Raw genomic sequence first — 24,128 nt, 5'->3', positions numbered from 1 at the left:
ATCTTGTCAGACAGGCAGCTGAGCTGCACTGAGGCGGCTGACAACTCAAGAAAGCTGATGGGCCAGGAGGGCGGGGCCATCGATGGGCCAGGAGGGCGGGGCCATCAACAAGTGAAGTCGGCGCTGCTTTGTGTGGATACATAGACAGCATGTTTTACTCTCAATAAACAATGTTAGGGACAGGTACCACAGCCACGAGCCCAATCTCACCCCAACTGTCCAGCCACTGAGCTAACTTCATCCGAGAAGCAGAAACGAGGCTATCCAGACAATCTAAACTTCAGTAAAATCCCCAAGAGGGAGCAGGCTCAGTAACTTTCAAACTACGATCGTGGCACCTATAGTTACGGCTGAAATAAGCAATGACTCAGTCCAACTGTCAGACTTTCATAAACTGCTCCAGATGTGCTCAATGATGAAACTCTGAGAGAATAAAGTGAATCTTTTGCCGTTGCTCCTGTGTGCTGACAGCTCCCCCATCCACTGGGCAGGCAGGCACACAGTGGGAAGGGGGGCTGCTCTCTCAGCTCAGGACATCTGTCAACTATGTTCGGTCGGTTTATATACTAAAATGAAAGTCTTCCGTCTGAGGACGGCGCTGGCTAACGGAAAGGAATGCACGTTATGCCAGAGCAATTTGGTGAGAGCTGCTTCGCACAGAAACCAAAAGCAAAGGTAGATGAGATGCTTTGGCCCCGACTGATTTTCCGATTAAAGCAAACCCCATCCCCAGTCTGGCCGGGGCTGAGGAGGGAGGGGAGGCGGGGGAACACGCTGCCGCTCCTTACTTACTAAGTAAGCGCCGCTAATGCCCTGGGTCAGCATCAGCAAACACTCGGCGATCAGAAAGGTTCGGATATCAGAGAAGTAGGAGTCCCGGGGAGCCGCTGTCACCGCCCGCCTGTTGTCCTCCTGACTGCCCATCCCGGAGAGGTGCTGCGGACGGTGTCAACTCAACAGAAAGGCCCGCGGAGTTGAGAGAGTTTTTTTCAATGCGTTAGAAGAAGGCTCCTTGTCTGTTCGAGAATGCCACACCCACCGGCCCTGGCTGGGTGGGGATCGACCGCTGACTGTGGCAGAGAGAGAGAGAGGCTGCTGTTATGATAGAGGGAGACTGTCAGGATCCAGAGAGAGAGAGAGGGGCAGAGAATGTGGGGGTGATTGAAGGGAGGCAGAGAATGTGGGGGTGATGAGGGGAGCAGTGAATGTGAGGGGTGAGTGAGGGAGAAGGGGACAGAATGTGGGGGTGAGGGTGAGGGGAACAGAGAACGTGGATCTGAGTGGGGGGCAGAGATAGTGGGTGTAAAGGAGACTGAATTAAGGGGGGGGGGTTGAAATTGAGATATAGACTATCAAAATGAGATTGCACAGAAACGGGTGTGGGAGAGACACTTTGTTAGTTCTGCATATAAATAAACTGGAGCGGGAGAGAAATACTTCAAAGGCGAACGACTGTGAAATAGAGAGAAACTACAGAAGACTGACATAGACTGAAGAGACTGGAACAGGAGAGACTGGGGACAGAAAGCTGGGACAGAGACTGTATGGGAGAGAGAGAGATACTCTGGGTTCGAGAGAGGCAAGGGGACTGTAGACGTGGGAAAGAGAGGCGTTTGGTATGACATTCGGCAGAGGCGGTGACATAAACTGAGAGGGAGATTGCGGCAGAGACTATGGCAGAGAGAGAGATTTTGTGGGAAAGAGGGACTGTCTTCCAGAGTGAGAGAGAGACTTTGTTAGAGGAGAGTGTGAATAGTCAGTGGGGGGGGGGGGGGGGGGAGGAGAGTCTAGTTGGAAGAGAATGAAACTGAGAGGAAGAGGCAGCGAGAGGGTGTGCGTAATAGATTGTGTGAAAGATGGAGTTTAAGATGAACACAGAAAGAGGGAGATAGTGGATGAGAGAGATTGCATGTAAAGCTGCGAGACAGCAAGACACGGGGCGGGGGGGGGGGGGGGGGGGGAGACCGGAAGAAAATAACAAAACACAGCTTGGAAAACTTATTTCAGATTTTCAGCATGTGTAGTATTTTGCTTTAGCATTGTGTGAGAGAGAAAGTAAGGTATTGTGTATGTGAGAGGGGAAGATTGTACGGGCAACTGTTAGAAACTGTGCGAAAGATATGTGAGAACTGTAGTGGAAATTATGTGTGAGATTGTGACTAAAACTGGAAGAGACGGTACAGTATGAGAGCCCGTGCAGTGTGGAAAGCTGTGTTACTGTGGGCCAGGCTGAATGTGAAACACTGACGGTGTAAGAATGTTTCAACGTGTCCACGCCTTCAAGAATGTCAGTAAGAGCGAGCTGGCAGAAGTAAAGATTGAAGTCCTTTCAGACGGCTTTCTTTGAGCACTGCGGATCGCACCAGAATGGTAGCAGGATTTGACTCAAAAAGGGGGCGTTTTAATTTTCTTTCAAAAGCAGCAGCCGCCGCCAAAAGGACGCGTGTTGTTCCTTGACAGTTCTCGGTCCCGTTCATTCGTGCGAACAGCTGTCAATCGCGGCTCTCTGAGCAGACGCTGGGCAATCGTTTCTCCCTGATCTCCGCCAGTAAATCTTCCTCTGCAACATCGACTCCGATCCAGTGTAATGCAAGCGGGGCTATCGGGAAAATACACTTCTATTGGATGGTGTCCAAACCGCTCTGTTGCTCCAAACTTAGCTCAGCGCGAAATAAAACTTTGTTCGGGTTCAACTCGGCGTTGAGCTCGGCATTAATTGCCCGAATTCTTGCGAATCAATTTATATCAAAAGATTGCACAGCCAGCACCAATATCTCTTGTGCCCTGAAACTCATTTATTTCACATCTCCCACTCTCTTGGTTAAACAGTCGAAGGTGGGTGTCAGGATTTAAGACAACTTCCGTCCTCCCTGTTGGAGTTTTGCAGGCTGCTCTTTCTGCCTTCCCCTTCCCAAACAGCTATTTTTGGCTGCTCTGGGACATGCTAACGTGCGCCCTGGCGTGTGCTGTACTCAGAAACCGCAGAAGGCAATGGAACAACATTGTAACTTCCTCTCAGACTGCGATGTGGAGGCGGAGATTTCACTGAAAGTGAAACATCAGCCAACCATTTGATCTGTTCTCGTCCATTGGCCGCCTGTAAACAGCGCCATCCTGCGGCCCCACGTCTGTTCAAATCGGTGAACAGGACAGGCCAATCTCCAGAATCATTGTGGGTGAAAAGGAGACTGTTCTGAAACTTTGGTGCATAATACATACTATTTACAAAATATTGCTACTTGCATTCTATATGGACTGATTTTCTCAAAAGTTCCAAATTAGAGCTAAATCCCAGCACCTCCCTAATATTTATTGCCTGAGGCATCAACGTTCGAATAATACAGGAGTCGCAATTAAAGTCAGTCATGAATGGACCTGTCAACATAAAATGTTAGCTACCTCAGAACAAAGTCATCTTCAGTGGGAGAGCGTAGTGGTATGGAATGTGAATCTGAAGGATCTCCAAAAACAACAAAGCAACTGAATCAAGAGAGAGTGTGAGCATTAGGGACTGTGGTTAAAAAAAATTACTCAATTTCCTACTAGGGCAGAAGATGATGCTAGTTAGTGAGCAGCTAGTGATTTCTTTTTAGAAGTTTTTAATAAGGCCTTCATTTAAATTTAAGCTGAACTATCTTATAAACAAAAGCACAACAGGGTGCCTGTCCAGTGGAATGTATATGTACAGGTTCTGGGATCTCCATATGCTTCTTCACCTCTTAGATGCTGGACAACCACATGTACAGGATGGATCACCAGCTTGAAAATCTCAAACTCTGGATCACTGCTGTGCAATTGTGAGGTTGAGAACTGTATTTTGACTGATGGTCACACCACAATCAGGAGTGTGCAGCCATAGAGAAAATGAATCATCAAACAAAATCAGGTAGGTAAATGTAAGTCTGTCACGATGGTATGATTAGATTAGATTACTTACAGTGTGGAAACAGGCCCTTCGGCCCAACAAGTCCACACCGACCCGCCGAAGCATAACCCACCCATACCCCTACATTTACCCCTTTACCTAACACTACGGGCAATTTAGCATGGCCAATTCACCTGACTTGCACATCTTTGGACTGTGGGAGGAAACCGGAGCCCCCGGAGGAAACCCACGCAGACACGGGGAGAACGTGCAAACTCCACACAGTCAGTCGCCTGAGTCGGGAATTGAACCCGGGTCTCTGGCGCTGCGAGGCAGCAGTGCTAACCACTGTGCCACCGTGCCGCCCATCCATTCAATGAAATCATGACTTATCTTATGGTAGCTTCAATTCCATTCTTCTCGCTGCACCCAATAAACTTTGACTCCCTTCTTCGTCAATAATCTGTCTACCACTACCTTGAAAACACTTAATGAGTCTGCGCCACAGCTCAGTGGGGAAGAGAGTTCCAAGAGTCATGGCCTTCTTAGAGAAAAAAAAAGCTTCATCTGTCTTAAATAGCAAAACCCTAGTTCTAGGTTCTCTAGAAGGTGAAACAGCCTTTCAGCATACTATGAATCAAATCCCTTTAAGGTCTTAAATGTTTCAATAAGATTACCTCAGTCTTCTCAACTCCAGCTGACATAGGGCCAGCCAATGAATCCCCATTCCCATCCCAGTTGTCAGTTCAGTGAACCTCCCCTGAATTGCTTTTAATACATCTGCATCCTTTCCTAAATAAAGAGGCCAAACTATATACTGTACTCCACATGTGACCTCATAATTCTCTATACAAATGCAGCAATGCATCCTTATTTTTATATTTCACTTCTCTTGCAATAACTGATAATTTCTCATTTACCTTCCTAAACACTTCCTGTGTCTGCATAATAACATGTAGTAGGACACCCAGATATTTCAGTGCCTTAGAATTTTGCAATCTCTGTCCACTTAAATAATATGCCTCTTGTATTCTTCCTGCCAAAGTGAAGACATTTCACATTTCCCCACATGATATTCCATCTGATATCTTTTGCCCACTCACTTAACCTATCTATATACATCTTTGCAGACTTTTTATGTTCTCTTCACAACTTACATTCTTGTCTTTGTATCATCAACAAATTTAACAACCAAATACTTGGTCTCTGTATCAAAGTCATTTATAGTGTTGACAAATAATTGTGGCCCCAACACTGAACTCAGTCACATTGTACGACTCCAAGAATGAGCCTACATTCTGCTTCCTATTAGTCAATGAATCATCTATCCATGCTAACAGTTACTCCCTAAACCTTGAGCTCTTATTATGCACAGTGATATTTTATCTGGCACTTTGTCAAAATTCTTCAGAAAATCCAGGTTCCATGTAGCCACTAGTTCTATTTTAACTATGTTGCTTCTTACTTCATCAAAGACTTATAATCATTTAGGTAAAACCATTTTTCTTTTAAAAACCATGTCAACTTTGCTTACCTGTATAAGCATTTTCTAAGTGCCCCGCTGAAAATTCCCTTATAATGGATTCCAATAGTTTCCCTCTGAGGGATATTATGGACGGGTTGGACCAAAAGGTCTGTTTCCATGCTGAACATCTCTATGACTCTATGATAACTTGCTGTAGTTTCCTGCTTTCTGTCTTCCCTCCTTTCTGAATAAGGAGTACATTTGCTATTTTCCAAATTGATATCACCTTCCCAGAATTTGGGGAATTTTGGAAAATGAAAACCAATGCATCTACTATCTCAGCAATTTCTTTTAAGTTCCTAAAATCAAGTCCATCAAGGCCAGGGTATTTGTTAGATTTCAGTTCTCATAATTTTCTAAGTATCCTTTCTCTGGTGATTTTAATTGTTTTAAGTTTTTTAGAGTCATCAAGTCATACCGCATGAAAACAGACCTTTCGGTGCAACAAGTCTATGCAGGACATAAACCTAACCTAAACTAAACTAGCCCCACCTACCTGTTCCTGGCCATATCCCTCCAAACCTTTCCTATTCATGTACATATCTAAATGTCTTTTAAACATTGTAACTGTGCCCATATCCACCATGTAGAAAGTTCATTCCACAGACGAACCAGCTTCTATGTAAAAAAAATTACCGCTCATGTCTTTTTTAAAATCTCTCTCCTCTCACCTTAAAAATCTGTGTTGGAAATTGGATCTCATTTAACTGTGCTACAGTGGTAATTGGTCTTCCACAAGTAAAAGTATTTATAGGGTTCTACACCACCTTATTATGAGTGCAATGTTTTTAGAAATAGATATCTCCTTCCCTTATTCGACCCCTAAAATGCATCACCTTGCACTCTTGGAATTGAATTCCATCTGCTATTGTTTTTCCCAATTTATCAGCTGATCAATAACAGACTGTATCCTCCACACTATCAATAACGCCACTAACTCCTGTGTCATCTGCAAACTTTCTAATTAAACATTCTGCAATCACATCCAAGTGTTCATTCTCCTGTGTCTAATCTCACCTGCCTCTCACCTTTGGAGAATTATATGCTTTTTCTTTCAGTTCGATACATTTTTAATTTCCTTAGTTAGCCACAGATGGTGCATCCTGCGTTTTGAATTTATCTTTCTCAATCAAAGGGCCAATATCAAGATGTTCACTGAGAAGCTACAGGCATTCTGAAGTAGCAGAAGCAAAGAATGTGGCTCATATTGATACCTATGACATGGGTAGAAAGAGGGTGAGTATAAAAATAACAGGATTGTGCAGCTAAAGGTGCAGCTGTATGAGACTTATAAAGGATCAAGATTCCTAGGGAATTGGGATTAGTTTTGGGTAGCTTTGCTTGGAATGTTGGTGAGAGTTTAAACAGCTTGACAAGTGGATGGGAATGTGAGTGTAGGTTTAGAGGGAAAAAAAGCAAACTGGAAATAGAGGAACAAAAATAAGTAAATAGATGACAAAGACTAAGGAAGCAAAGGCTAGAAAATAGATAACAAAAAGTTGTTCATTAAGTAGTGGTATTTGCTTCCATGTAAATAATCTAGTGAATAATACAGAGGAGCTGAGGGTCCAGATAGAAACTTGAATGTATAATGTAGCTATTACTGAAATCTGGCTTATAAACAGACAAGGGCAGCTGGTGAACATTTCTGCTTACAGTGCTTTCAGGGCACAAGAGTGGGATAAAAAGGGAGTGTAGTGTTTGCAATTTTAGTTGAAGGAACAATCACAGTTGTGAGGAGGATTGATATGCTAGGTGGAGTATCAAATGATGCCAAGTGGGTTAAACTGAGGAAGAAAAAGAGAGACAATAGCATTGCAAGTAGGCTACCAAAGAATCCTCAGCAGTCAGAGGAAGAAACAGGAACAGGTATGTTGGCAAATTTCTGATAAGTGCATAAAAAATGGAGCAGTAAAAGGGATTTTCAACCACACTAGTATTAGCTGAGATAAATTCAATACAAAAGGTATGCTGAACATAAAATGCTTAACATGCATTCAGGAAATCTTTACATTTAGTGTGGCAAGCCCAAGAAATGGAGAAAGTGAGGACTGCAGATGCTGGAGATCAGAGCTGAAAAATGTGAATAAGGGCTTATGCCCGAAACGTCGATTCTCCTGTTCCTTGGATGCTGCCTGACCTGCTGCGCTTTTCCAGCAACACATTTTTCAAGTCCAAGAAATGATCAGTTCTGGGAAGTTAAGTTTTACAGGAGGAATCTGGGCAGTTGAAGGGGAAGTATTTCAGTGCTAGCTTTAGAATAGTTGTTGTAAAGTTAAAGATTGACCAAAAGTAAAAGTTATAAATTGAGGAAATTCTTTTTGACAAAGTTGAGGTGTGGCATGAAATAAGTGGACAGTTATTTGAGGATAAATCAGTACCAAGCCTATGAAAGGCATATAAAAAGGGGCTAATGAGTTGAAATTAAAAAGGAAATTACAAAAGCAAAGAGTGTAAATTAAAGAATATTGACATGTAAAATCAAAGAGAAACCAAAAATGTTTGTAAACACATAAGGTTTCAAAGGATAGCTAAAGAAACAGTAAGCCCTATTAAAGATCCAAAGGATAACGCCTATGTGGAGGTGGTTATTAATGAATACTTTACGTTATTTTCACAAAAGAGAGGGACATCGTAGTTAAAGAGCAGGGTGTGTGAAATATTGGATTCAATAAACATAGCAAGGGAGGAAATATCTAATTAGATAGTCTGCTCAACTTGAAAGAGGACAATTCATTAGGCTAGACTGAAATGTCTCCCAGAGTGTTAAAGGAAACAAGGTTTAAATCAAAGACTTAATCATAATTTTTCAATCCTTTCTGCATAAAGGCAGCATGTTGGATGATCGCTGTTTAAAAAGGAAGGGTTAGCCCAAATAATTATAGACCAGTCAGCCTCACTTCAGTGGTGTTCAGATCATTGGAAATAATTCTGGACACCTGCATAAGTCACAATTTAGAAAGTCACAAGTCAATCAAGAACAATCAGCAAATTTTGTTTGAATAACTTGATTGAATATTTTGAGAAAGTAACAAGGAAGATCAATGAGGCAACATGCTAGATGTAGACTTTATGGATTTTTGGAAGGTTATTAATGAGATCTCAGTTGGCAAACTGCATAGAAATATGGTGTCCAAGGGAAAGTGGCAAGTTGGATATAAAGTTGGTTCAATGGTAAGAAGCAAAAAATAATAGCCAAATGATGTCTGTGTGACTGGAAAGCTCTTTCCTATGAGAGTATCGCAGGGCTCATTGCTGGGTGATTTGGTGATTTGCTGTTCATATTATTTGCCAATGATCTAGATTTAAATAAAGGGTTATTAGTATTTAGGCAGAGGAAACAAAAAATAGCAACTCTTGATCATGAGGAAGTAAACTGTAGACTGCAGGAAGTTATCAATGGAATAGTCATCTGTGGAAAGAGTGTCAGATTAAATAGATTTAGAGACAACACAGAAGGCAATAGAATACACAATAATTGATACAGAAGAATAGGGAAAAAGTAGGACATGCCTGTCCTCAATCCCTAAAGTTAGCAAGACAGGTAGATAAGATGAAAATGTATTGCTGGAAAAGCACAGCAGGTGCTACATCCAAGGAGTAGGATTTTAACCTACTGCGAATCCTCTTGCAAGGATGCCTTCCTTGAAGAAGCTCTCTTCCTCCCTCTAATTCCTGAAGAAGGGCTCATGCCCAAAATGTCGATTCTCCTGCTCCTTGGATGCTACCTGACCTGCTGTGCTTTTCCAACAACACATTTTCAGCTCTGATCTCCAGCATCTGCAGTCCTCACTTTCTCCTAGGTAGATAAGATGGCCAGGAAGGATGTAGAATACTTTCCTTTATTGGCTGAAGCTGGGGGAATAGGAGTGAGGAGTTATGTTTGAACTGTAGAAAGCACTAATTAAAGCGCACCACCCGTTTTAGCCACTTAGTGAGTTACAGCAGCATATCTTGTAGATGGTGCACACTCATGCTAGTGCATATCAGGAGAGAATGTTGTAGGTAATGATTGAATGCTGATCAAACAAGCTGTTTTGTCCTGAATGGTATTGAGCTTCTTGAGTGTTGCTAGAGCTTTACACATTCAGGCAAATAGAGAGTCTTTGATCTTACTGTTTGTGCCTTCCAGATGATGCACAAGCTTTGCAGAGTTATGAGGTAAGTTCTTTGCCACAGAATTCCATTTCCACTGACCTGGTGTCATAGCCAGTTTTTGGTCAATGCTATTACCCAGGCTGTTAATGTTGGGGGTTAAATGATAGTAATGCCATTGAATATCAAGGCGAGATGGTTATATTCTGTCTTGGAGATAGTCTTTTGCTGGCACTTGTGTGAAATGAATGTTACTTTCTACTTAGCAGGTGCTGCTGCATGCAGACAATGAATTCTTCAGTATCTGAGGAGTTGGAAATGGTGCTGAACAATGTGCAATCATCAATAATTATCTGCACCTCTAACCTTATGATGGAGGGATACAAGTATGTGGCAGCAGAAGATGGTTGGTCCAAGGGTGTCGGATCAGGAGTGCCCCTGCCCCTTGAGTTTGTAGGGAAGCCATTAGCTTTTACTGGATTTCTTCTGACATGTACCCCACCCCATCCCCCAGCCCATGTCACACGCTGCCAAGTGCACCACTGGTGGAAATCCAGTTGCAGGGGATGGAGATTATTAATCGCCCTTAATTTGGCTACTTCAGGGCATCAATCACCCTCTGGGTGGGAAAGCTATCCGTGAAACTCATTGCCCTCACTGAATTGGTGAGTGGGATGGGGGTGGGGTTGGTTGATGGAGTTGGGGAGGGTATTCAGTCAAGAAGGTGATGGACATTTCTGCCTCCCTCCCTGCACCCGTTCCCACATCGCCCCCCCCTCTCTGCCCACTACCATGGGGGGAGCTACATTTTGGCCTTTAACTTTTGACCTTCTATCTCACCCTCCATAGCTACCTTGCAGTTATTTTCACGAACACTTATCTCTCTGATTTCCCTAGGGCCAGCTCTTGTCCCTCTTTCATCTCAGGTGTTGTAAATGTGGCGAGACATCTTTTACTTCAGGAAGATACATAGTTGCTTAAGACCAGTTTAAATATTGATGCACTGCATATTTTAGAGGCACGGCTAGAAGTGGGATTTTTATATGCTGGATCTGTGATTGGGCATTGCCCTGGGATGCCATAGTTGCTGTTTTCCAGAGGGTGACATCACTTGCTATTCCTACTTTTGCAGCGTTGGGGGTAGCCTTCAAGAGCCTTGTTACCAAAGACTTGTTACAGCTTCCTTCTGTGGGAGAAGAACACTGATGTCCCCTTTGAATTGTATATAATTCAGGAGTTTTATGGCAGATATTGAAGGAGGAATTTGCTCAAGTCACTTTATGGAACTCAGATGAGATGGAAGTTAGTTTTGCTTCTGCAGTATCAAGCTGAAGTTAATTTTGAAAATTTGACAGCATCAGGATGCACTGATCAAAAAGGGTGTGGTGCCTCTTGTGTTAAATTTATAGCGGCAAAACCAATTAAAAGCAGTAACCAACACCAGGTAACTCGAACCATTGCAATTTTCAAACAGAAAGGGAGTCAACATTGTTATTAAATAATTTATCACCAATGCTGTTAGCAAGCTGCTAGCTTCAAATCTACAGCAGGTTGTGAATCCTGATATTTAATAGGGTTCCATTTCATTCTCCCCCTCCAACTTCAGTATTTTTAGTCGCATTAACAACAGTGTGGACTGTTGTATTTCCTGAGATAAAGCAGTCTTCAATCAACACTGTTAACCAACAGGAAGGAAGGTGTAATGACATCATATGACAATTTATAAAACAAAGTATTCATTGCCATTCTTTAGATTTATGTCTCTGCATTTTCTACTGTCTTTGTGTACAGGCATACTGATGAACATATGTCAAAATAGAAATGGAAACATGGTATATTAATTCTAAAGAATAAAACATTTTATAACTTTCTTAGTGTTGATGTGATGGAGTTCAAATATAGCATGCTTATGAAGAGTAAATATAATTTCTACAAAAAAAGATGCTTTCCTCCTCCCACAATGTGTATAAGTCAGCAGAGATGCCAGTTTTGACTCAGTGATAACAGTGTTGCCTGTGAGTACAAAACATCAAGTTCAACCTAGACCTCCCAGAAACATGAGTACTCAAGACCATCACTCCTGTGCAGTAATAAAGGAGCATTGCACCAGGGAAGGTACTTTTTTGGATGAGACATTAAACCAAAGCTTTTGGTTTGTTCATGTAAACAATCACCCTTGACAATGTTATCTGGGAAAATGATAAGTTGAAAAGATATTTAGTGCTCTGAGCATTGTTTCTGCTATTATAGTGTGGAGCCTAGAAGCTTCTAACCACCTTGAATAATATTGCACAGTGATCAAGTACACTTCTTCTCTAGATTCAAAGTGATCTAGTCTCAACATTTACTAAGGCCTGACTGGAAAAGTAGATGGTAATAAAGGTTCTGCTGCTATTGGCTATTCATTGCACAAGTATTTGCTATACTTAGCTATTCCCAAATAACCACCATGGAATCCAAGAAAAATTGTCTCCCTCATTGCCTTAAGTAATGACAATTTTTGGTTTAGGACTGGAAGACTATCCAATATTTGCTGGATGCTTCTTCTGATCATGGCACTTCCTTAAGATCTACTTGCTGAGCTATATCATGACCAACCGTCTTAGCAAAGTTTTCACATCTGGGTACACTCAACATCTTCCATTTGTGCTTTCTGATTTCTTATTGTCTTTCTCACAAACTGGTGGGTCCTGATGAAAATACTTTCACTTCTGTAATAAGCGCTACATCTTGAGTTTCAGCTTGATCAATTGTGTCTCTGGAGAATGTGTGAACAAATATTTTAAGAAATATGAAGAAGGATATGGAATCAGGAATTTGGAACCATATGGAATCAATTGTGTTCCCCACTTCACTCACAATGGAAAGACTGGGAGAAGAGGGAAATCCATTAAAATGCGAATGACTTAGAATCATTATTGGGACTTAACCATGGCTGACTTAAATGGTCATGGATTTTCACCAGCTGCATAGCATATGAGCTGAAGGTCAAATACTCAAATTCCATTGTTGAAGCAGAAACTGAAACTAAACATTACTTCAGATGAGCATGAGAATGTAAGACATGTAGAAAACTAACAAACAGAAAAACAGAAGTATTGGTATAACTGTAAACATAGAGTGAATACTTTTGTAACATTAGTACCTGGTCAAAAGCTATGGATCAAAGATCAAAAATCTGCAGAACTTAACAATCACAATTCCATCTCAGTAAAACCCCATTTTGAATGCTCAGCAGAAATTTTCTAATATTATTGGAGACTGAAAGAACAAAAGAGTACATCAAAATCATTTCACACAATGGTGATTGATTCAAGAAGCCAGTTGAAGATGAGATTGATAAATTTCTATATATTAAAACAGCAAGTGATATGAGGATTATGGAGGAATATGGTCATAGTCTTAGATCATACAGAATGGAAGCAGATGCTTCAGTCCAACCAGTCCATGCTGAACATGTTCCTAAACAAAACTAATCCCACCTATACATATTTGGCCCACATCCTTCCAAACTTTCCTTTTCATGTACTTAGCCAAATGTCTCTTAAATGTTGTAACTGTACCTGCATCCATCAGTACCTCTGGCAGTTCATTCCACACACAAACCACACTCTGTGTAAAAACATTGCCCCCGCAATACCTTTCTGAACTTTTCTCTTTACACTTTAAAAATATGCTCCCTCGTTTTGAATTCCCCACCTTTGCTATTCACCTTATCTATTCCCCTCATGATTTTATAAACCTCTATAAGGTCACCCCTCAACCTCCTATGCTCAAGTGAAAAAAGTCACGGCCTTTCCAGCCTATTTCTTTTTATAACTCAACCCCTCGATTCCTGCCAACGTCCTGGTAAATCTCTTCTGAACCGTCTCCAATTTAATAATATCTTCAGAAGAGGCCTCACCAATGTCCTGCACAACCTCAACATAATCTCCCAACTCCTATACTTAAAGATCTGAGCAATGAAGACAAGCACGATAAATGCCTGTCTACCTATGACACAAATTTCAAAGAATTATGTACATGATCCCCTAGGTCTCTCTGTTCTCCAACACTACCTGGAGCCTTACTATTAATTGTACAAGTCCCGCTCTTGTTTGTTTTACCAAAATGCAATATCTCGGATTTAATCAAATTAAACTCCATCTGCCACTCCTCAATCCATTGGCCCAATACAATCAACAATGATTTATAGGAATAGTGAAGTGGGTTTGATGGGCTAAATACCTTTCACCCAGTCCTTATATCCATATGCACTTAGACCATCACTTCCAAAAAAAATCAATGAGAACAAAATCAGGGAGAGTTGTAAAGGCACTGTGAAGACTTAAACTTTCAGATGCTGGGGGGAAATGATGGGAATTCAAATGATTCAAGGAAATAGTTTAAGAAAATGGTTTAAGAATGTTATTTAAAAATTAAGATTATATTTAGGGGGAGATACACAGTAATGAGATAGCAATGTGTATGATGAAGGAACAGAGACAGCAGCAGTTGGGAGCTAGAGTTTGTATCAGAGAGAAAGATGTAATACCTATAAATGTAGATTGGAGTGTAGAGTATAAAAAGGAGTTATGAAGAAACCTACCAGAGTCAGATCTTAGTCACTCACTGGTAGACGAAACCCTTGCTACAATAAACCAGGCTACAAGTTAATTACCTGAAGAACTATCTAAATATTATTCAATGTGGACCAAAAGCATAAACTAATATCCATGATTAGGGTTTTAAGGGGTATCCCAATTTTAGCAATATGATGTATTTGCTTCACAAAAGGCATCATGACCAAAATCTGTCAATGCTTTAGCCACTGTTGCAACATCAAAGTAATATCAAGTAATGGTTGAGTCCACAACATTTATCCTAAAAATTGCTTTAAAAATTGACTTTTGCACAGTATATATGGTATCAACTTTTATCATATTTTTCTGTCCACTTGATGTAAAGAAGAGCACTTTTCCAAGATCTGAAAATACAAATTTTCCCTCCATAGATTTACCAAAGATTTTGTGCTGTGTATCAAAATACCCACTGGTCTTAAATGTTGTCTACCTGAAATGTTGGCATATCTGACAAATATATAAAGTAAGGGAAGCCATTCCTCTCCAAACAGAAATACATAAGGGGAAAGTGATTGATTTACTTTCCAATAATAGACATCAATGTGTCAGTTTCCAGCTTTTAGTGAACTGCCTGAAGCTAAAGCAGAGTGAAAGATGCCTTTCATATATTTTCATGAGCTTTATTAACTGTAACGTATTTATCACAATGAATGTCATCTCCCACCAGCAGCTTCAATTTAAAACTTCTTTAAATCAAAATTGGCCTTTATGTTGCACAATATACAGGTAACTCCAACTCCTGATACTTTGGTCTCACATTGCAGCCTGCAGGCCAATAGTTGACCTACCAACTGGATAAATTTAATGGAGTCTTCCTGGTAACAGTGTTTACAATGTACTGATGGGTCGCAGTTGGCTGCACAAGACTTCAGTTTAATATCTTCTAACCAAATTGATTTTCTGGGCCTTATGAGTTTTCTTCATTTTCCTATAAAAGCCATTTTATGAAATAATATTTGAAGAACTTGTGCAATAAAATGTGAGCGCATTTCCTCGTTATTGAATAAGCTTCAATTATAGCACTATAAATAAGTTACAGAACTCACACACATCCAAAGTTTGAATATTAGAAAATAGACAGTGACAAAAAAAAGACGAACCCCTCAATCAAGAATAGCACATGAGCAATGCAGATGAGTTCACAGAATATCTGTCCATCCTCGAGTATGTAGTAGTTCCAGGCCAGGTCTGCAGTCCAAACCCAATGTCCCAATCCAACATGATAACTTTACTTTCAGTTTTGTATGCTATGATTTTGCTTTATTCATTCATAGGATGAGGATGTCACTGGCTAGGTCAGCACCCAGGTGGCAGTTAAGAGTCAATTACATTGCTGTGGGTCTAGAGTCACAGTAGGCCAGACCAGGTAGGGATGGCAGTTTCCCCAAAGGACATTAGCGAACCAAATAGTTTGTTCTAACAATTGACAATGGATTCATGAGTACCACAATAGAATACTTTTGACTTCTTTACCTTCACAAATCTAATTCATGTGCTTGGATTTATTTTCCTGCTGGAATGTCCTTAAGTTGTGTTGCTCTCAGGATTGCAAGACATGACTGCTTTAAATCATCTTCCTCGGGTACCTGTTCATAAAGCAGGAAGGAGACAGGACCACTGAGGGTCCTTATATAATCTTGTTGGTTTTACACTGGCAATTACTTGCCATGAAACGAGGGCTAACTCAATTTTCTTACAAAAGTCTGCAGTATAGAGTAGACTGGAATCCTAGTTTCAAATCCCATTTTATGATGACATTGGATGTAGTGGGATTAAAGTCATTTGCCAATCTGACTGTGAATTGTTTTGTGAGTTCCAAGGAAAGTCACATTGAACTCAAAACATTAACTCTGTTTCTCTCTCCACAGGTGTTGCCAGACTTGTTGAGTTTCTCCAGTACTTTAATATTTTTTAAATTTAAAATCTTTTTGCCATTCCAAACAATTCATTAAGAGAGTAAATGATGTGAGGATTTCCAAAACAGAGTGCAATTCACAAAAATCTGTAAAATAAGCGTATCTGCTGATGTGAACCAGAGTAGTAACAATTGAGTGTCTTCTTTTCTGCCTTCAGTCCATGTCTTTATGTACAGTCAGTTCTGCTATCACGCAGTAGTTCAGTTCTCATGCAATCCCGTATTATAAGAAAATTGTACAATAGCAACACCATTTAAACTGATGGGATCAGAGTCGTGTCATAACCAATACACGTTTTAAAAGTTTGCACGATAGAAACAGTGTCCCCAAATAATCATTTGCATTATAGCAAATTTGCGTTAACAAAATGCGCATTATAGCAGAACGACCTATGTTTTACCTTGCAGCAAAATGCATTTAATTTTGCTTATCCAGAGTATAAGGAGTCATGCAAGTTCGAGCAAAATTTGAAAACTAATTTTAAAATACAATAAAAAGTAAATTAAAAGGTGATAAATACTGTAGACTGAAATGTGGTTTGAACTGCAGTGTGTGTGAATTTGTGGACACTGCAATTGGCCTGAGAAAGCATATTTACAGGAGATTTATCCATCTCAGAATCATTGAGTTAGAGTATGCGTTAGAAACAACGCAGCACATCAATGATGAAAAGTAGTATCTCATAAATATCTGCAACTTCAGAAAAGGTTTGGTGTTACCAAGTGTATACAAAGGAAAGAGAAGCAGGTGAGAGAGAGAAATCAAGGATGCACAGGACCTATTTCTATTCAAAATCTTTAAAAAAATTAATTCAATTATATAGTTCTTTAAAAAATATGACAACCCAGCCCAATAAAATTTTCAGTCAACTTGACTTTTCACAAATCAATAGCAGAAAGTAGAACCACATGACACCAGCTTGTATGTAAATGAAATTGTACAGTTGACAAACTGTAATTGAAGCAAAAAGCGTAAATACATAGACCCTAAAAATGTCATGAACAGATACATGAAATTATCAAAATGACTAATGAAATGTTAGTCTTTACATCTAGGGACTAGAATACAAATGATTCAAATTCATACTTCAGATGGACAAAGTTAAACCTCACCTGGGCTACTCTAAGCAATTCTGACGACTGCATCCTAAAACATTATATTGGCTTGGTCAGCATAGAATCACTTGAATAATACCTGGAGTCCAAAGGTTAAATTATGAGAGAGATTACACAAATTAGAATTTTATTTCTGGACTTCAAAAGTTTAAAGAGAATGCAGTTTTCAACATATTAGGGGGAAAAGAGAGAGTGAATAGAAATTCTTTCTTCTGTGTGCATGGAGTCTACTGCTAGGACAAATTGGTCCAGAATTAGAGCCTCAAATTGAATTCGAAAAGTTTCAGTCATGAAGTTAGGAAACATTCCTGTATGCAAAGGGTGGCAGAAGGGGATGAATGGCCTCTTCCTGCTTTTGATTCATGTGTTCATAGGTTTGTTCATAAGAATTCTAAATCTTTTCAGGTTATATATCAATATAAGTATTTTTCTCTTTTTCTCCACCCTGATTTAGCCTGTTTAGTCACATAAAGTGGACTTTCTCCCCATTGTGGCAGATTATATGTGGGTCACAATTAAGAGATTAGCTTTTTCACTAAAGATGTATTAAAGTCTGGTAGTATCCATCATTCCTTGTACTTTTCATACCCTAATCCAGGAAATGTCAAGTCTGTTTAGAATTCAAAGTAGAGGATGACTCTTAACCTGGCAATAGTTCAGTGAGGAAAAGTCATAATTTCTTTAAATTATTTAGAAAATTTGTGATTGTTTTTAAGAACGATTGAAAAGGTCTTTTTAAATTTGCATCATGTAGAGGATTTTTTTAGTTACTCGTGGGACATAGTTTTCATTGGGTGGGCCAGCATTTTATTGCCCGTCCGCAGTTGACCTTGAGAAGATGGTGATGAGTTACCTTCTTGAACTGCTGCAGTTCGTCTGCTGTAGGTAGACTCACAATGCTGTTAGGAAAGGAATTCAAGGATATTGACAGTGACAGTGAAGGAACAGTGATATATTTCAAGTCAGGATGGTGATTGGCTTGGAGGTGGTGATGTTCCCATGTAGCTGCTGTCCTTGTCCTTCGAGATGGTAATGATTGTGGGTTTGGAAAGTACTATATAAGGAGAATTGGCTAATTTCTGCAGTGTATCTTGTAGATAGTGTACACACTGACCAAGGAACTCATGCAAAATTCTTTCTCAGCAAACCAAAATCATTTTTGCAGTTTGGAAGAAGACAATGTGTGAAAATGTATGGAAATCTGTGTGAATAGCTCAGCAATAGTAAAAAACCGGATTCTCTTTTTTCTCGAAGTTACCAAATGATGAACTTCAAAAAGCTACATCCTCAGAATTCTCATGACCCGGGGAATTGTGCCTTACTGAAGATACAAATACCAATAAGGGGTGGCAGAGTGGCTCAGTGGTTAGCACTGCTGCCTCACAGCACCAGGGTCCCAGGTTCGATTCCTCCCTCAGGCAACTGTCTGTGTGGAGGTTGCACATTCTCCCCGTGTCTGTGTGGGATTCCTCCGGGTGCTCTGGTTTCCTCCCACAGCCAAAGATGTACAGGCCAGCTGAATTGGCCATTCTAAATTGTCCCGTAGTATGAGGTGCATTAGTCAGAGGGAACTGGGTCTGGGTGGGTTAATCTTCGGAGGGTCGGTGTGGACTGGTTGGGCCGAAGGGCCTGTTTCCACACTGTAGGGAATCTAATCATTGAAACTTTGCAGTGAAAGTGATTGCCAAGTAGGACTCCTGATCTACCCTGCGTGAATATAGAACAACAAATTGTTGAAGTATTTGGTAGATCATGGCATAAATGCTGAAGGGGAATGCTTGTGGTTGTTACATTGCCAACTTGAAGTGAAATTTATCATTTTATTTTAAATTACATTTGTCAGTTAACTCATTTTTACTGTGTATTGGTTCTCTGAGTAAAGTAAAAGTTACAAAATATGAAACTTGCCGATAATTCCCTCATTTGTGGATCACTTGGTAAATTTGGTTATTTTGGTTGACAGTTTCCTCACAGGGATCATAAACAGGTGCATGTGAAAGTTATCTAATATGCACATTGTATCATTATAAACCACACACTTAAAATTCTTAATCCTAATCTGTTAAACAAATGTCAAGTATTAAAATATTAGTAATACTTTCTTTTATTATTTATATTGTTTATAAGATTTTATGCTCAATAAGATGAGAAATGTCTTTTAGAATTTTTTCATTTTCATTGCACATTGACATTTAAAAGTGACACATAGCAACAAATAAAACTTCACATATAGCGTCTGAAAAATCTACCTAAAATCCGCTTTCAAAAGAGCAAATTACTAATTGCTTTTTGATTTCCTACATAATACAGTTGTATAAGAATGGGCTTGTACTCAGATAATGGCATTCAAACCTATCCCAACAGTCACTGCATCACAGGTCAGATCAATTTTCCTTCGTGTGAATCCAAGGAAAGCGATGAGACCAGACCGAGTACCAGGCTGTGAACTCAGAGCAGTCGTAGATCAACTGGCAGAAGTCTTCTCGGACATCTTCAACCTCTCCCTGCAGCAGGCCACTGTTCCTGCCTGTTTCAAGAGGGCCAACATCATCCCTGTGCCTAAGAAGGCTCATGCAGCATGTCTCAATGACTACAGCACAGTGGCCCTAACTTCGGTGGCCATGACGTGCTTTGAAAGGCTGGTTATGGCATTAATCAACTCCAGCCTCCCCACTACTCCTGACCCACTCCAATTTGCTTATTGGACAAACAGATCCCCATCAGATGCCATATCACTTGCCGTTCACTCCTCCCTGAGAACATCTTGACACCAAGAATAGCTACGTAAGAATCCTACTTATTGACTGCAGTTCAGCCTTCAACACTATTATCCCCTCGAGACTGATTGCTAAACTTAGTGATCTCGGACTAAGCCCCACTCTCTGCAACTGGATCCTCAGTTCCTGACTCACAGCCCACAAATAGTGAAGAATGGGGGCAATATTTCATCCCCACTAACACTCAATACTGGAGCCCCCCAGGGGTACGTACTCAGCCCCCTACTGTACTCAGTGTATACCCATGACTGCGTCACCAAATACCAGACTAATGCCATTTACAAGTTTGCTGATGACACCACCAGAGTCAGTCAAATCTCAGATGGCAATGAAACAGACTATAGATGGGAGGTGGAAGACCTGGAAAAATTGTGCATTGAGAACAACCTAGCTCTCAATGCTGCCGAAACCAAGGAACTCATTATTGACTTTCGGTGGGATGTTACTCATGCCCCTCTATACATTCATAGCACAGAGATGAAATGAATGGAGAGTGTCAAGCTCCTGGGAGTGGTCATCAACAACAAGCTTTCTTGGACTCTTCATGTGGATGCACTGGTTACAAAGGCCCAACAACGTCTCTTCTTCCCCAGGCAGCAAGAAAATTTGGCATGATGGCAAATACCCTTGCCAATTTTTATAGGTGCGCCGTCGAGAGCATTCTGTCTGGATATACCACTACCTGGTCTGGCAACTGTACCATTCAAGATCAAAGATGGTTACAGAGAGTGGTGAACTCGGCCTGGACAATCACAAAGGCCAACCTCCCATCTATAGAATCTATCTACCAGGCCCACTGTCAAGGAAAGGCCGCCAGCATTCTCAAAGATCCATCCCACCCTGACAATGCTTTTCTACAACCTCTACCATCGGGGAGAAGGTACAGAAGCCTGAACACACGCACCAGCCGGTTTTGAAAGAGTTTCTACCTTACTGTTGTTAGAATACTGAATGGACTCACAAACTCTTAGCATTCACCTGTACCTGTGTATTGATTTTTGCCGCTGTTTAACTATTATTTACTTATCTATGCTATTTAACTCTGTGATCTGCCCATATTGCTCACAAGACAAATCTTTTCACTGTGCTCACTACATGTGACAATAAATACAATTCAATTCAATTCAATTCAGTGACTCATAATATCCAAAGCAGCCATTGAATTAACCTTAAAAATGCAATGTTTAGGAAAGTATAGCAAGCAATTTAAATACAACATTGTTTCTGAAAATCTCACCTGATTTGTGAATAGGGTCTTTAATACATAATCAAAATAATCCTACAATGCATCACCCAACATTACCAATATGTTAGATTGGATTATTGACCCAAAATTCCTTAGCTCCAAGAATGCATGATATGTGCCTGAGGTTGGGGCATATCCAAGAATTTAGGACTGCACTTAACTCCAAAAGAATTCCAGCCTCTCTGCTGTATCATGGAGGGGCCTGAACATGCTTCCTAATTTCTTCTGACTGAATTAGAGAGGGAATGTCAGATGGAGTTCTTGTGATGCCCCAAGAATGCAACATTTATATCCATGAAGGTAGAATAGGAGCAGTTGTTCTCAAATGATTTCTTCAGTCAAGGTCCTATCTTTTTGCTTTAGTGGATGTACAAATGCATATTCTAGGCATATCCTGCAGAGGTCTGTTTGAAGGCCCTATAAATACTCATATAAAGGTCATATCCTATTGCTGCAGGAATAGGATGAGAGTTGGCCCTAGAATGTCAGGACATTATGTTCATCCTGACTTTGGCATTGAGTTCACGATCAGCTGATTCAAAAATATGAACAAAATGAACTGCATCAAGATCATACTCAGCTTGGGTTATTTGAGTTATATTAATTAGTATTATATGCTGGATAAATTTTGTGCTGTCTAATTTTACCTATGAAGAGTTAGACTGAAATAAATAGTTTAGCAAAGCCAACTTGTTTTTGACACTTCACACCTACCATTAGTGCTCGCTTTGCTATCTATGTCTTTCTTCTACTCCCATTAGCTCTTTCTTTGTCTTTGCTCTGGGCACCATCACCACCTGTTCCCTTCCCTTCTTCTCCCCCATTATCAACAGCATAAAAATTGTCATTTTTCAGCCATCTTCACTTCTGGAGAAGAGGGATATTGGACCCAAAATGTTAACTCTGTTTCTCTCTCTACAGATGTTCCAGATCTGCAGACTTTCTCCAGTACTTTCTGTTTCCACTTTAGAACTCCAGCATCTGCAATAATTTGCTTTTTAACAGTTGGACTGAGGCTGCTATAATTAATTCACTTAATATTGGCACAGTGGTTAGCACTGCTGCCTCACAGCGCGAGACCCGGGTTCAATTCTCGCCTCAGGCGACTGACTGTGTGGAGTTTGCACGTTCTCCCCATGTCTGCGTGGGTTTCCTCCGGGTGCTCCGGTTTCCTCCCACAGTCCAAAGATGTGCAGGTTAGGTGAATTGGCCATGCTAAATTGCCCGTAGTGTTAGGTAAGGGGTAAATGTAGGGATATGGGTGGGTTGCGCTTTGGCGGGTCGGTGTGGACTTGTTGGGCCGAAGGGCCTGTTTCCACACTGTAATGTAATGTAATGTAATCTAATGTAATCTAATCTAATATCTATGAAGCTGAGTAAGAGGGTATAATTCCAGTTTTAATCTGCCCTGAATTTGAATTCAGATCTATAGAAATGAAGGGACTATGCAAAAAGTTCTATACAGCATATTTTGTCAAAGAATGTGACTTACATTTGTCTTCCCAATTTTTCTTTGTATTTTGAGAGTAGGTTGGAATGTTTTAACGTTTTGAAGATACTACATAAACTAAAGTTGCTATTGTTCTCTTTGATGTTCTAGTTTTTCATTGAAAGAGATTAAATGCCTATTGGCAAGGTAATCAAATAAGTAATTTTACTTTCTTCTTTCATAACAATTAGATCCACTTACTCCCACTAAATTTATGTTCATAGAATTGGAGCACCTGTTCATATTTTCTTCAGGTTCAGATGTTGCCTACTCGTGCCACTAGAGGGCAACAGATGTTTCCTTGCTGTGTGTTGTCAATTGGTTGATCCAAAAAGAATTTTATGTTAGTGTTGATATAAACAACAATTGATTTCTAAGTAGGCAACAATCCCGAAACTATCATATATTTTAGTGTCCATAACCTGATCAGTGTACATTCTCAATTCCCACCATGCCATTTTTATGATCCTTCTAACAATATCATGTCTCCTCTAATGTATTCACAATACTAATTTGATTCTGTATGATAAAATATAAAAAGCTAAAATAATCTTGTTCATGAAAAAGCACTGTATATCATAAGCGAGTTGGTTTGTAATAACATTAGAAGAACTTATACTCAAAGTTTTTTTATAAAGAAATGACTTGTTATTTTGTTAGGCTTTTCATGACCTCAAGATGTCTTGACATGTGCTAGGATCACATGGAGTGCTTTAGAGGTGAATTACTTCATCAAAATGCACACAACAAAATCTCACAACCAGCCATCAGCTTTTTCTCCAAATAATCTGCTTTCCCATGGTGTTGATGGATGTAATGAATAAACGTTGCTTAAAGCATAAGATAAACTTGATTTCTGCTCTTCAAATAAATCATAGAAACTCTACAGCTATCTCTGGAGGAGGTAGGGCCTTGGTTTAATGTCACATTGAAAAATTTGCACTTCTAAGGTTGCAACATTGCTTCAGGACACCAATGATGAATCAGTCTAGATTATAGGAAAGAGGCTTGGCCTACAAGTGCTAGGGCTAAGCCAAAACTGACACCTGCTGGCAAAAATGAAATGGCTCTGTCATTGTTTTAAATGCAAGGGAAGAATGACTTTAATCAGCTCTTTTCTGAACTCAGTGCATTTTACATCTCAATACATTTTACAAACCTATCAGAAATTGCATGTTTCAAAATAATGCTTTACTAATCTTCTTGCATTTGATTTTGAAAAAAACACAGGCATATTTCACTGGCTTGATTGTTGTTTTTGTAATGTTTAATATTGAGTGAATTTGTCAAATAGTTGAAATGTGCATGAACTATTAATTACTTTAATTAATGGTTATCATGTCACACTAATGAAGGGCTTTTGCCCGAAACATCAATTTCCCTGCTCCTCGGATGCTGCCTGACCTCCTGTGCATTTCCAGCACCACTTTGATCTAAACTCTGGTTTCCAGCATCTTCAGTCCTCACTTTTGCCTGCA

General features: G+C 40.2%; 1 protein-coding gene and 1 long non-coding RNA gene across 3 annotated transcripts in view; one reads left to right on the top strand and one right to left on the bottom strand.

Annotated features, from left to right (window-relative positions):
• Positions 1-2,684, bottom strand: part of LOC122559852 (solute carrier organic anion transporter family member 3A1-like) — a 322,868-nt gene extending 320,184 nt beyond the window's left edge. The window contains exon 1 of the mRNA XM_087998848.1: positions 793-2,684. Within this exon, the coding sequence (XP_087854974.1) occupies positions 793-924 (132 nt within the window). The 5' untranslated portion in view covers positions 925-2,684. The remainder of the gene's footprint in view (positions 1-792) is intronic.
• LOC122559858 (uncharacterized) lies at positions 2,671-24,082 on the top strand. 2 transcript variants are annotated; one of them, XR_006314573.2, is made up of 3 exons: positions 2,671-3,886; positions 6,526-6,626; positions 19,503-24,082. It is a non-coding gene; the product is annotated as an uncharacterized LOC122559858 (long non-coding RNA). The 2 variants fall into 2 exon arrangements; XR_015760921.1 differs by lacking the exon at positions 19,503-24,082 and adding an exon at positions 9,752-11,551 and having other exon boundaries at positions 2,942-3,886.
• Positions 24,083-24,128: the final 46 nt, after the last annotated feature.

This window comes from Chiloscyllium plagiosum, unplaced genomic scaffold (genome assembly GCF_037043375.1).
Source record: "Chiloscyllium plagiosum isolate Xiang-an unplaced genomic scaffold, Cpla_swu_hap1 HiC_scaffold_2, whole genome shotgun sequence".
NCBI classification, from domain to species: domain Eukaryota; kingdom Metazoa; phylum Chordata; class Chondrichthyes; order Orectolobiformes; family Hemiscylliidae; genus Chiloscyllium; species Chiloscyllium plagiosum.
This window is presented reverse-complemented; position numbering and strand designations above follow the sequence as displayed.